The sequence below is a fragment of the Rana temporaria genome, chromosome 7 (assembly GCF_905171775.1).
Source record: "Rana temporaria chromosome 7, aRanTem1.1, whole genome shotgun sequence".
NCBI lineage: Eukaryota > Metazoa > Chordata > Amphibia > Anura > Ranidae > Rana > Rana temporaria.
The window spans coordinates 33,509,261-33,522,407 of record NC_053495.1 but is presented as its reverse complement, the minus strand read 5'-3'; the positions used below and the strand labels follow the sequence as shown (position 1 = coordinate 33,522,407).

The 13,147-nt window shown below is 44.2% G+C and overlaps 1 protein-coding gene across 1 annotated transcript in view; it reads right to left on the bottom strand.

The window, feature by feature from the left end:
* SLC25A26 (solute carrier family 25 member 26) overlaps positions 1-13,147 on the bottom strand; it is a 205,552-nt gene that overhangs the window by 19,045 nt on the left and 173,360 nt on the right. Inside the window, exons 7-8 of the mRNA XM_040359191.1 lie at positions 12,972-13,041; positions 2,560-2,624 (exon numbers count right to left, since the gene is read on the bottom strand). Of these exons, the coding sequence (XP_040215125.1) occupies positions 2,560-2,624; positions 12,972-13,041 (135 nt within the window). The remainder of the gene's footprint in view (positions 1-2,559; positions 2,625-12,971; positions 13,042-13,147) is intronic.

Here is a 13,147-nt window from a genome sequence, read left to right as displayed (position 1 = left end):
CCACCGCCAGCCAGGAGATCAGAAATACACACACACACTGCACACCGCCGTAACAGAGGATTATTCTGGTTTCCATGAAAAGCACACAGGCACCTAAAACTAGGGCTTATTTTCGGGGTAGGGCCTATATAGCAGCCCTCCTGGAAAATAGCACTAGGTCTTATTTTCAGGGCAGGTCTTATTTTCGGGGGAAACAGGTATAACGTCTTTATAAATGAAACCAAGTTTCATAAACAAATATATTGCTTTTTGACAAGCAAAAGTACAACTTGAAAAAAAAAAATGGAAACTATTGACTGTAATGCCATTGCACACATTACCTGAATATAATACCAACATTAGCCGCGTTTAATTCACAGGAGTTTTTAATGGAGATACATTTTTTTACTATTGGGGGGGGGGGGTTTTTCCTAAACGCAAACGCGGCAAAACTGTCTGTCAACGTCTGTCAAGTTAAATCGCTCAGGTTTTAAAACGTCCCGTATACATTAAGCCTTATGCCGTACACACAATCGGGAATTCCCACAAGAAAAAAGTAAATTTATTTCTCACGAAATGTTGGTTCAAACTTGTCTTGCATACACGCGGTCACACAAATGTTGACGGAAATTCCGAATGTTAAGAACGCGGTGACGTACAACACTACGACGAGCCGAGAAAAATTAAGTTCAATAGGCAGCACGGCTCTTCTGCTTGATTCCGAGCATGCATGGATTTTTGTGCATCGGAATTGGCTACACACGATCGGAATTTCCAACAAGAACTTTTGTTTGAAAACCGTCTCTCAAACATTTGTTGTTGGAAATTCCGCCGAGTGCAGTACACTCGGCCAGGCTCGGCTTCGCTCGTGCTCACGCTCTGTGACGTTTATGCGTTAGCACGAGCGAAGCCGAGCCTGGCCGAATGTAGCCGAGTGTACTGCACTCGGTATATGTCGGCGCAGGCATTCAAACTGAGCGCGGGAAGCGGGTATCGGCGTATATCGCGCACCCACAATTTTCCCTTTATTTTAAGGGGAAAAAAGTGTGCAGTATACACCAATAAATACGGTAAGTATAACAAGTTTGTTATTTAAAAAAATAAATAAAAAATTCAGCCTTTAGTGACCCTTTAAACATTAATTTTGTGTAATGTTTAAATAATAGAAGCAGATGCAATTATTATCAATATCTCTTCTATATAGAAAGCACTTTATATACACGGGGTGAACTTTATTTCATGGTTGAAGCACTGCGATGATCTGTGAATGTACATTATGGTTGGAGCACTGATGAGCTGCAAAGATGTGACTATTATAATCAATTGGAGAAAGGAAATTTGAGAAGAGATATTGTTGGCATCTTGATCTATTATTTGAACATTGCACAAAATGAATATTTAATGGGCGCACAGCACTGATAGATTTGATGCACAATGGGCCAGATTCTCAAAAGAGATACGACGGCGTATCTCCAGATACACCGTCGTATCTCTGAGTTGCGCCGTCGTATCTATGCGCCCGATTCTTAGAATCAGTTACGCATAGATTTCCCTTAGATCCGACAGGCGTAAGTCTCTTACGCCGTCAGATCGTAACTGCATATTTACGCTGGCCGCTAGGGGCGTGTACGCTGATTTACGCGACAAAATATGTAAATTCACGAACGTACGCCCTGCCGACGCAGTACAGTTACGCCGTATACGATAGGCTTTTTCCGGCGTAAAGTTACCCCTGCTATATGGTGGCGTAAGTGCGGCGTACCAATGTTAAGTATGGCCGTCGTTCCCGCGACGAAATTTGTAAATTTTACGTCGTTTGCGTAACTCGTCCGTGAATGGGGCTGGACGTAATTTACGATCACGTCAAAACCAATACGTCCTTGCGGCGTATTAGGAGCAATGCACACTGGGAGATTTCCACGGACGGCGCATGCGCTGTTCGTGAAAAACGTCAATCACGTCGGGTCACAGAACATTAACATAAAACACGCCCCCCTGTCCCACATTTGAATTAGGCGGGCTTACGCCGGCCGATTTACGCTACGCCGCCGCAACTTAAGGAGCAAGTGCTTTGAGAATACAGCACTTGCCCGTCTAAGTTGCGGAGGCGTAACGTAAATCGGATACGTTACGCCCGCACAAAGATACGCGGATGTACGATAATCTGGCCCAATGTATTTATTGAGCAATTCATTTATCCATTTATCCATAGACTGTTTTTCACATTTATAAATTTCACTGGAAATTGAGACTAACATAAATTTGACACTAGGTGCATTTTTACAAGTGTACAGCGCAGCACCGGATTTATCATCATCTACCATAACCTCTTATACTGTCATGCTAATTGTACAAAAGATGCTAAGCCTTGGTCCACCATGTGCAACTGCAGAACGATCTAGAAGGTTAAAGAAATTGATTTTGTTGCGGATTTCGAATCCTTGCTTTTTTTTTGCCTTTGTTTCATAAATAGCACACGGCTTTTTACACTCATCCCATGTGTTTTGCTTCGGGCGCCATTATTTTTTCCCCGGTAGGGGAGTCACACAGGTGTGTGCAGGTGACTCATGTCTTCTCTACCTTCGCCAGCATGATGCGGGTCTTCGCTACATCCAGCGGCGTCGTGACTGCAGCTGCAACCCCACCTGAGCAGAAAAAACACAAAGAAGAACGTTAAGGACTGTACAGTTCCCACAACCTCTGCCAAGTCTTTTTCAGTCTAGATGTTTATATATAAACGACATCAAACACACGAGGGGTCACTCTACTTCCTACTCGAAAAAAAGGTTCTCATGTTCTGTGACCTTTTTTTGTACTCGTATTATTAGTTTTTTCTAACCAGGTTGTATTTAAACCTTATATCCTAAACGCACATGAATGATGATAGCCTAAGGCGGCACCCCTTTTTCTCCAACCATACTATGTAGTTCCAGTCCACTGATTGAATGGCAGAGAATCTGATGGCTACATTTTATCTGAACGGCAGAGACCATTAGGATTCCCCCATACTGCCCCCAGGGCTGGTGCAAGGATTTTTGACGCACTAGGCGAAACCTAATTTTGCCCCTTCCCCCGACTCCAGCTCCTTTGCCCTGACTATGTAGACCTCACCTTTTTAATGAAGAGCCCATCAATGCAGCCTCATCAGCGCCCATCCAATGCAGCCTACCAGCGCCCATCCAATGCAGCCTACCAGCGCCCATCCAATGCAGCCTACCAGCGCCCATCCAATGCAGCCTACCAGCGCCCATCCAATGCAGCCTACCAGCGCCCATCCAATGCAGCCTACCAGCGCCCATCCTATGCAGCCTACCAGCGCCCATCCTATGCAGCCTACCAGCGCCCATCCTATGCAGCCTACCAGCGCCCATCCTATGCAGCCTACCAGCGCCCATCCTATGCAGCCTACCAGCGCCCATCCAATGCAGCCTACCAGCGCCCATCCAATGCAGCCTACCAGCGCCCATCCAATGCAGCCTACCAGCGCCCATCCAATGCAGCCTACCAGCGCCCATCCAATGCAGCCTACCAGCGCCCATCCAATGCAGCCTACCAGCGCCCATCCAATGCAGCCTACCAGCGCCCATCCAATGCAGCCTACCAGCGCCCATCCAATGCAGCCTACCAGCGCCCATCCAATGCAGCCTACCAGCACCCATCCAATGCAGCCTACCAGCACCCACCAATGCAGCCTACCAGCACCCACCAATGCAGCCTAACAGTGCCTATAATTGCAGCCTCACAAGCACCCATCAATGCAGCCTACCAGCACCCATCCAATGCAGCCTACCAGCGCCCATCAATGCAGCCTACCAGCACCCATCAATGCAGCCTACCAGCACCCATCAATGCAGCCTACCAGCACCCATCAATGCAGCCTACCAGCACCCATCAATGCAGCCTACCAGCACCCATCCAATGCAGCCTACCAGCGCCCATCAATGCAGCCTACCAGCGCCCATCAATGCAGCCTACCAGCACCCATCAATGCAGCCTACCAGCACCCATCAATGCAGCCTACCAGCACCCATCAATGCAGCCTACCAGAGCCCATCAATGAATGTTTGCTTGCCTCTATTCATTCGGGAGTCGAGACACAGACACAGTCTTCTGCCGCCGCTGCGCCTCTGACACTATGTGCGAATGGAGCGGCGGCTACCTGCTGATGCTGAGACTTAGTTTCTTGCTGCAGAGAGAAGAGTAGGAACACCAGTGGCCGGGCACCCTAGGCAGCAGTGCACCCTAGGCGGAGGCCTAGTTTGCCTAGTGGTAGCACCGGCCCTGACTGCCTCTAATGCTCCCCTTGAAGCTTCTGGAATTTTAGAGAATGTTTCAAGAGAATGCATTGTGGGTGTCAGCATGCTATTGTGTATGAAGAACTAATATGACTTTACAGTATGATAGCCAACCAGCAAAAAATTAGATGGCTGCATAATAAGCGAGTTGTAGAGAGTCATGTGACTCCTCACTGAAAGCTCTTTCAGCTCTGCTGCTGGATCTATCCATGAGCATCCAACCAAGACTAGTCATGGCAAAATAAAAGAAACAAATGAATACAAACTGTATAGGTTATAATAGGCTGCTGCTCGTGGGTTAAAAGAAAGAAAATAGCTTGATTCTGAATGTGTTGATTGGGGAATCCCTCCCATGGAGCTGTTGTATTCTGACAAGAAGAGGTATCCCAGCCCTCAGAATACAATGATCACTGCAGGCAGCCATAACCACCGGCAGTGATCGCATGAGAGTAAAAAACAGGCTGGTTGTACTGATCCGTCATGGCTGGCCTAAGGGTGGTAGAGTGGCTTAGTGGTTAGCACTTATGCCGGAAAGCACTGGGGTCAAATCTTTGCTAGGACGCTACATGGGGTTTGCTAGTTCTCCCCCTGCTTGGGTGGGTTTCTACCTGGTGGGATCTTTGGCTATGGTCTAAATCTGATTAATGTTTATTGATTCAACATTACATTGGCATTATCAGAAACAATGTAAGTGTATATAAAATAATAACAGTTTGCAATTACTTTATCAGACTAATACTAGGTGATTGGTTGCTGATTGGGAATAGGTTGGCTGCTGGTGCAAGTCCGACAGACCTGTTGTTTTTTTTTTTTTAACCGGCAAATGTCTCCCAACATAATGGGCTAGATTCACATAGATCAGCGGATCTTTACATCCGCGTGATCTATGTGATTTAAGATCCGCTGCCGCAAGTTTGAGAGGCAAGTGGGTAATTCACAAAACACTTACCTCCAAACTTGCGGCGGCGGATCGTAAATCCCCCGGCGGAATTCAAATTCCGCGGCTAGGGGGAGTGTACTATTTAAATCAGGCGCTTCCCCGCGCCGATTTAAATGCACATGCGCCGTCCGCGATTTTTCCTGGCGTGCATTGCTCGCTAGGACGTCAGTGGTTTCGGCGTGAGCGTAACTTGCGACGAGCAGGTTCGAGAATCAGCGTACGCAAACAACGTAAAAAAAAACAAATTCGACGCGGGAACGACGGCTATACTTACCATTGGCTGCGCCTCATAGAAGCAGGGGTAAGTATACGCTGGGAAAACTGCTACGTAAACGTCGTAACAACACTGTGTCGGGCCCGTGTACGTTTGTGAATTGGCGTATCTAGCCGATTTACATATTTCTCAACGTAAATCAGCGAGAACGCCCCCCGCGGCCATTTTTAAATTGCAGTTAAGATCTGACGGTGTAACACAGTTACACCTGTCGGATCTTAGGCATATCTATGCGTAACTGATTCTGTGAATCAGTCGCAAAGATACGACGGGCCTAAGTCAGAGATACGACGGCGTATCAGGAGATACACCGTCGTATCTCTTTGTGAATCTGGCCCTCTTGGGGGGAATTACACTTGTGGACATTGGGAAGTATTGTCCCCTCAGAGATAGCTGAAAAATCACTGGTGCTAGTGGGAACTTACCTGAGAAGCGGACATTGCTCATGGAATCTCTGGGGGAACCCTAGTTGAGAAACCCTGCTCTAAACAAATGGCGATACAGATATAATTTCTCCAAAACAACCTCCTGCAAGCAACGCTGTATCCTGGCTTAGGCCAACAAGGCCCAGGCCTAGGGCAGCACATAAATTGTCCCCGCCATCTTGTGCTACACCGTTAGGCTAATTAGTCTAGCGACCCCATAAAGCGGCCGCTCTGTTTCCAGTATGCAGTGGTTGGAATTCCGCAATTGGGGGGGGGGGGGTGTGCGCTGCCTCTAATTTGGACTGCCTTATCATGCTGGACCACAAACCTTCCTCACTGTTTTATATGTTTTCTGCTGCACCATTGGCATGGTTATATCTTCTTAGTCCTCTCCATAAAATGATCAGAAATTTGTGCTTAAAGTAGAACTATAGGCAACACTTTTTTCCCATTTTGGATAGAGTAAGGGAGGGTGATAGCCCCTGTCAGTTTATTGTTTACCATCCCTGTCCCATTGCAGAGATTTACCTTCACTTCCTGCCCCATATCCAAACAGGAAGTGAGAGGAAATCTATGCAAATTAAGGGAATCCATTGCCCCCCCAGGCCCTAATGCCGCGTACACACGATCATTTTTCGGCATTAAAAAAACAATGTTTTTAAAAAAAGTGTATTTTAAAATGATCGTGTGTGGGCTTCACATCATTTTTCGGGTTCTGAAAAACGACCCAAAAAAAATTCGAACTTGCTGCATTTTTTAACGACTTTTTAAACAATGTTGTTTTTCGGGTTGTAAAAAATAATTGTGTGTGGGCTAAAACTACGTAAAAAACCTGCGCATGCTCAGAAGCAAGTTATGAGACGGGAGCGCTCGTTCTGGTAAAACTACCGTTCGTAATGGAGTAAGCACATTCATCACGCTGTAACAGACAGAAAAGCGCATATCGTCTTTTACTAACAGGAAAAAAGCTAAAGCAGCCCAAAGGGTGGCGTCATCCGCATGGAACTTTCCCTTTATAGTGCCGTCGTATGCGTTTTATGTCACCACGTTTTGCTAGAGCATTTTTTAAAAACGATGGTGTGTGGGCAACGTCGTTTTAATGATGAAGTTGGAAAAAACAATGTTTTTTCTACATGCCGAAAAATTATTGTGTGTACGCGGCATAAGAACTAGTGTCTTCACTCGAACATTTAAAGGAGTAGTAAATAAAACATTTTTTTTTTGCTGAAATGACTGTTTACAGTGTATAGAGACATAATAGTTAACCGATTCCTTTTAAAAACGATTAAAAATAGATAAAAATCAATCATATAATGTACCTGTAGTTTCTAGTTTCGTTTTTGCATGTTGTTTCCTGCCTCTCTGCCTTACAGAGCCAGTGATGGTTTGGAAAACGAAACTAGAAACTAGACACACAGTAATCACACCTCCTTGAAGTTAGTGACCACAGAGAGAAAGCTCCCAGCACTGTGGTTATCAGGAAACAGACAACCAGGAAGTGTGGAGATCAGAGAAGAATTACAGCAACTTGAGAGCAATGAGGACATGAAAACAGCACTGCATTAAGGTAAAGGAAGCTAATAAGATAAAAAAAAAATGTCCTTTACAAACCCTTTAACCACTTAAGCCCCGGACCTTTAGGCAGCTAAATGCCCAGGCCAGGTTTTGCGATTCGGCACTGCGTCGCTTTAACAGACAATTGCGCGGTCGTGCGACGTGGCTCTCAAACAAAATTGGCGTCCTTTTTTCCCCACAAATAGAGCTTTCTTTTGGTGGTATTTGATCACCTCTGTGGTTTTTATTTTTTGCGCTATAAACAAAAATAGAGCGACAATTTTGAAAAAAATTCAATATTTTTTACATTTTGCTATAATAAATATCCCCCAAAAACATATATAAAACATTTTTTTTCCTCAGTTTAGGCCGATACGTATTCTTCTACCTATTTTTGGTAAAAAAAAAACGCAATAAGCGTTTATCGATTGGTTTGCGCAAATTTATAGCGTTTACAAAATAGGGGATAGTTTTATTGCATTTTTATTCATTATTTTTTTTTTACTACTAATGGCGGCGATCAGCGATTTTTTTCGTGACTGCGACATTATGGCGGACACTTCGGACAATTTTGACACATTTTTGGGACCATTGTCATTTTCACAGCAAAAAATGCATTTAAATTGCATTGTTTATTGTGAAAATGACAGTTGCAGTTTGGGAGTTAACCATAGGGGGCGCTGTAGGAGTTAGTGTACACCTAGTGTGTGTTTACAACTGTAGGGGGGTGTGGCTGTAGGAATGACGTCATCGATCGAGTCTCCCTTATATAAGGGATCACTCGATCGATGCAGCGCCATAGTGAAGCACGGGGAAGCCGTGTTTACATACGGCTCTCCCCGTTCTTCAGCTCCGGGGAGCGATCGCGACGGAGCGGCTATAAACGAATAGGCGCGCCGTCGTCCCGGATCGCTCCCCGAGGGAACCCGACCGCCGCATGTAGCGGGGGGGGGGGGGGGTCCCGATCGGACCCCCAACCCGCGGAAAGGCAAGGACGTACCTGTACGTGCCATTCTGTGGACGTACATATACATGCGGCGGTCGGGAAGTGGTTAAGGGTGGGTCATAAACGGCAAGGGGTGTGGTCTTGGCAGGAAGGGGTGGGTCATATTTAAATTAGGGGGTGCATGAGTTTAGTCAGGCCTAGGGCAGCACAAAACATTATTTTACCTGATACCTCAACCATTAGCACCCTTTTTTATTTCTAAAAAGTTGCAAATGTTTCTGTCGGTGGAATGGTCATCAAATTGCAATATCCGCATTTGGCAAGGCTACATAAAAAGAGCTTCTTTCTGGAGAACTCTTCTAAAATCAGGGAGTGTATGGCAGCAAGGGAGCCCTAGAGAGCCAATAGGAGGAGCCCTGTGAATTCTGAAGGCGCTGTTCCCTTTCCTTAATCTTGCTGTATACCTTCAGAGCCAACGTTCAGCAGATGGAAAGGTTCTGGGATGCTGGAGCTGTTCTGTCTCTAAGAACCTCCACAGACGATCGAACAATGGCGCTATTCTCAGACATATTCCCTTTGAATTGACGGTGAAATGTCAGAGTTATGTTTAGCGTGTTGACTTCATGAACTCCTCCTGTCACAAGGTTCTAAGAAGAGAGAAGGACGGGGGTAGAGGAGACAGGGGTCACTGTTTAATCAGCAGCTGTCCACCTGGCTTTGTATCCGCTAGGGAGACTTTTACAGAGATTGCAACACCTCAAGGTTTCCAAAACAATGGCACCGTTACTATGACATCATCACATGCACATACTGTATCTATCAAAACATACATAAAATTAGAGCAATTAAAGCTACGCTTAGAGATAAAAAATTAAGACATAAATATATAGGACACCATACCTGCCTGGCATTTTAGTTTTAGTCCCGTTTTAGTCTCCTGCAATTGTTTTACTTTTAGTCATATTTAGTCTACTAAATCTCCAGTACATTTTAGTCGTTTAAAATCTAATGGGTGTAATGAAATTGTAATGCATTAGTTAACATTTCTCTACAATTTCTAAACTTATTATATACTGCTGGAGTGAAAAATTGAATATGTTATTACAGACCAGTGTTAATTTTGAAGTCAAATTTCAATTTAGTTTTATTCTTAGTCTTTTGACTAAAATTCCATTTTAGTCGTATTTTAGTCGTATTTTAGTCGTATTTTAGTCATCTCAATTGTTTTCGTTTTAGTCGTATTTTAGTTGACTAAAATGCTATTAAGTTAGTTGACTAAAATGCTTTAGGTCAACAAAATTAACACTGGTAAAAGTAACAATCAGAGGTTTACAACCACTTTAAAGCGGAGTTCCACCCAAAAATGGAACTTCCATTTGTTGGATTCCTACCCCCCTCTGGTGTCACATTTGGCACCTTTCAGGGGGAGGGGGGAGCAGATACCCATCTAATACAGGTATTTGCTCCCACTTCCTGAAATAGATCACTGCGGTGATCGCGGTGACCTACGTCATGTCCAGCGCCTACACTGTTCTTCCCCGCTGCCATCTGGGAAACACACAGGTCCCAGAAGATAGCGGGGACCAGTGAAGACGCGCAGCGCGACTCGCACATGCGCAGTAGGAAACGGGGAAGTGAAGCTACAAGGCTTCATTTCCTTATTCCCTCAAGAGGATGGTGGCGGGGCAGCCGATAGCCGAGCGATTTACAATAAAATGTAAAAGATATATAAAAAAAAATTATTTAAAAAAAGATTTTCCTATATCATAACATATGATAAACATGTCCAAGCTAGATATGTAAATAACCTGTCACTCAAAGCAAGGAGAGAGGAAAGGACTTTTTATTTAGACAGGTTTTTATCTGGAAGTCTGTTAATTTTCACTGAACAATAAAAGAGGATTGCTCAGAGCTGGATTAACTCTGTGTGGCAAGACTGGGCACAGATGATAGGAAATCTTATTCTCTACATTGTGACATCAAAAAATAAAAATAAAATTGGGTTTACATCCACTTTAATAAAAAGCCACCACAATCCGCAGATTGAAAAGGTTATGCTATATTATTATAATTTTTTTTTATCTATACCGTAATTGTTTTCCACGAAAGTGGAGTTATCCTTTAAGCGAAATCTAGTAAATGAAAGCGTATTTTAGTTTCCCTTGGAGGGTTGCACACACATAAGGAAACAAGATAGGTAATGAATGCTATTTACAGAGTTGATGATTTACGGCTCTGGCTGGTGAGATGAAATTTGTCGGAAAGGTGAGGTTTGGCTTTAAATAAGCGTAGCATTAATCAGTGATGTCATATTTGTTGCTCCTCCGCTGGCCAGATGATTGGTCCCCCGTTGCTGCTCTACACAGGAGGTTTGTCAGCCCTGCAGGCATTGGCAGCGAATTTCTCCCAGTCTCCTGACAGCTGTTAATCTGCAGGGCTGTCAGAGCTGTCACCCGGCCTGTGAATCATGGCCTTTCTGCAGGAGTCATAGAAAGCCCTGAAGAGCAGCTGGGGGCAGACAGCTGCAGAGTCCTCCACCGAGGAGCGCTCCCTCTCCCCTCCCGTGACTGACAGCTCTTCTCTTTTCACCAACGCAAATTTGTCAAAAAACAAATTGCTGTCTTTCAACCTCCAACACCTTTTTTTTTTTTTTTTAAGTGAATACATTCTCTGGATTGACCTTTGTGATACAAAACAAGAGGAGATGTCACTGTTAGAAACATTGTTGGGTAAACAGGAACCTTGTTGGCTGACGTGGAACTGCAAGTCCCAGCATGCCTTGCTCCAAAAATGCAGCTGGGCCATCGATGGCCATACATGAAAGAATGCTCAACAATGGTCCATTACAGAAGTCAACAACTTTTATCATTTATTTATATATATATATGAAAATACTTGACCCTTCTCCCAAATTTTTCATCAAGATCAATAACACAACCATCATGCCGCATACACACGATCACTTTTCAGCATGAAAAAAACATAGTTTTTCAAAAACGTCATTTAAAATGATGGTGTGAGGGCTTCACATTATTTTTCAGGTTCTGAAAAACGAATAAAAAAAAATTCGAACATGCTGCATTTTTTAACGTCGTTTTAAACAATGTCGTTTTTCGGGTTGTAAAAAATGATTGTGTGTGGGCTAAAACGACGAAAAAAACCCGCGCATGTTTAGAAGTTATGAGACGGGAGCGCTCGCTCAGGTAAAACTACCGTTCATAATGGAGTAATCACATTCATCACGCTGTAACAGACAAAAAAGCGTGAATCGTCTTTTACTAACACGGAATCAGCTAAAGCAGCCCAAAGGCGAATGGAACTTCCCCTTTAAAGTGCCGTTGTACGTGATGTACGTCACCGCGCTTTGCTAGATCATTTTTTAAAAACGATGGTGTGTGGGCAACGTCGTTTTAATGATGGTGTGTGGGAAAACATCGTTTTTTAGACATGCTGAAAAACGACGTTTTCTTTCATGCTGAAAAAATGATTGTGTGTACGCGGCATAAGTCCCTTTTATATAAAAGAGAAGAGCCACATGTGAGCATTAAAAAGCAAACAGCTGACACGTTTTGGTGCAGGCCCTAGTCCAGGGGTCGGTAACCTGGGGTCCTCCAGCTTTTGTGGAACTACATTTCCCATGAGGCATTGCAATGCTGGCAGTTACAATAATGCCGCGTACACACGATCATTTTTCGGGTTGCAAAAAACAACGTTTTTCAGCCTCTAGAAAAAACTATGTTTTTTTCAACTTCATCATTTCATCAACTTCATCATTAAAACGGCCTTGCTTACACACGATCGTAAAAAAAAAATGCTCGAGCAAAGCGCGGTGAGGTACACTGGGGCGGGAGGCGCGGTGGCGGTATAGCGGCGTAAAAAAATAGCGGCGCTATACCGTCGGATTTGCCGTGGGATTCGGCCGCTACCGGTGCAGTATTAACCCATCAGATGGACTGATGTTAGCCCTGTCTCATCTGGATTCAGCAGTGGTATCGTTGTACACATTTTTATACCAGTATCATGCTAGGCTACATGTTTTTATGACTGCTTTTGCTTCCATTTGGTATTACTCACACCATTTTTACAGTTTATGTAGCTACATCGATTTTATGTCCAGTGCAATATTTATTTTTGCTGGGGGAAAACAAAGTGTGAAAAAGCCTTCAGGAAAGGATTGTGACCTCTGTCGGGTTTTTACTGCTTTCTATAGCTGTTTGTGAAAAATGAGGTCTTCCCCCATCAGGCAAGACTTTGTTGTTTGGCAGAGCTGCATAAATCTCAGAACTGGAAAGACAGGTAATGCAAACCAGCTCCCTCATAGGTATTTTATCTGTGTATTTAGCTATTCACCTGGAGTTCAGCTTCAAATATTGAGGAACACGCTGCGCCATGCTGAGACTTGTAGTCCTCTGACAGCTGGTGGGCCCACAACTGCTCCGAACAAACCGTCTTTATGAAAGAATGCTGCATCGAATGAACTTAATACTGTTTCGCTTATTTCCCCCTCTCATATGTGTCCCCCCCCCGCTTCCCCGGGTTAACATATAATCCTTTGCACCTGCAAAAGCTCCACAGACTGCAGACTGCCAAGAATCGAGCGTACGGCCCCGCTTCCATGACCAGAGATCCTGGAACGAGAAACAGAAGAGAAATAAAGAAAAAAAAAAAAAGGAAAGTCACTAAATAACTGAGATCATTTGCAATCCTCCACATTTTATGGATGGGAATTGATGT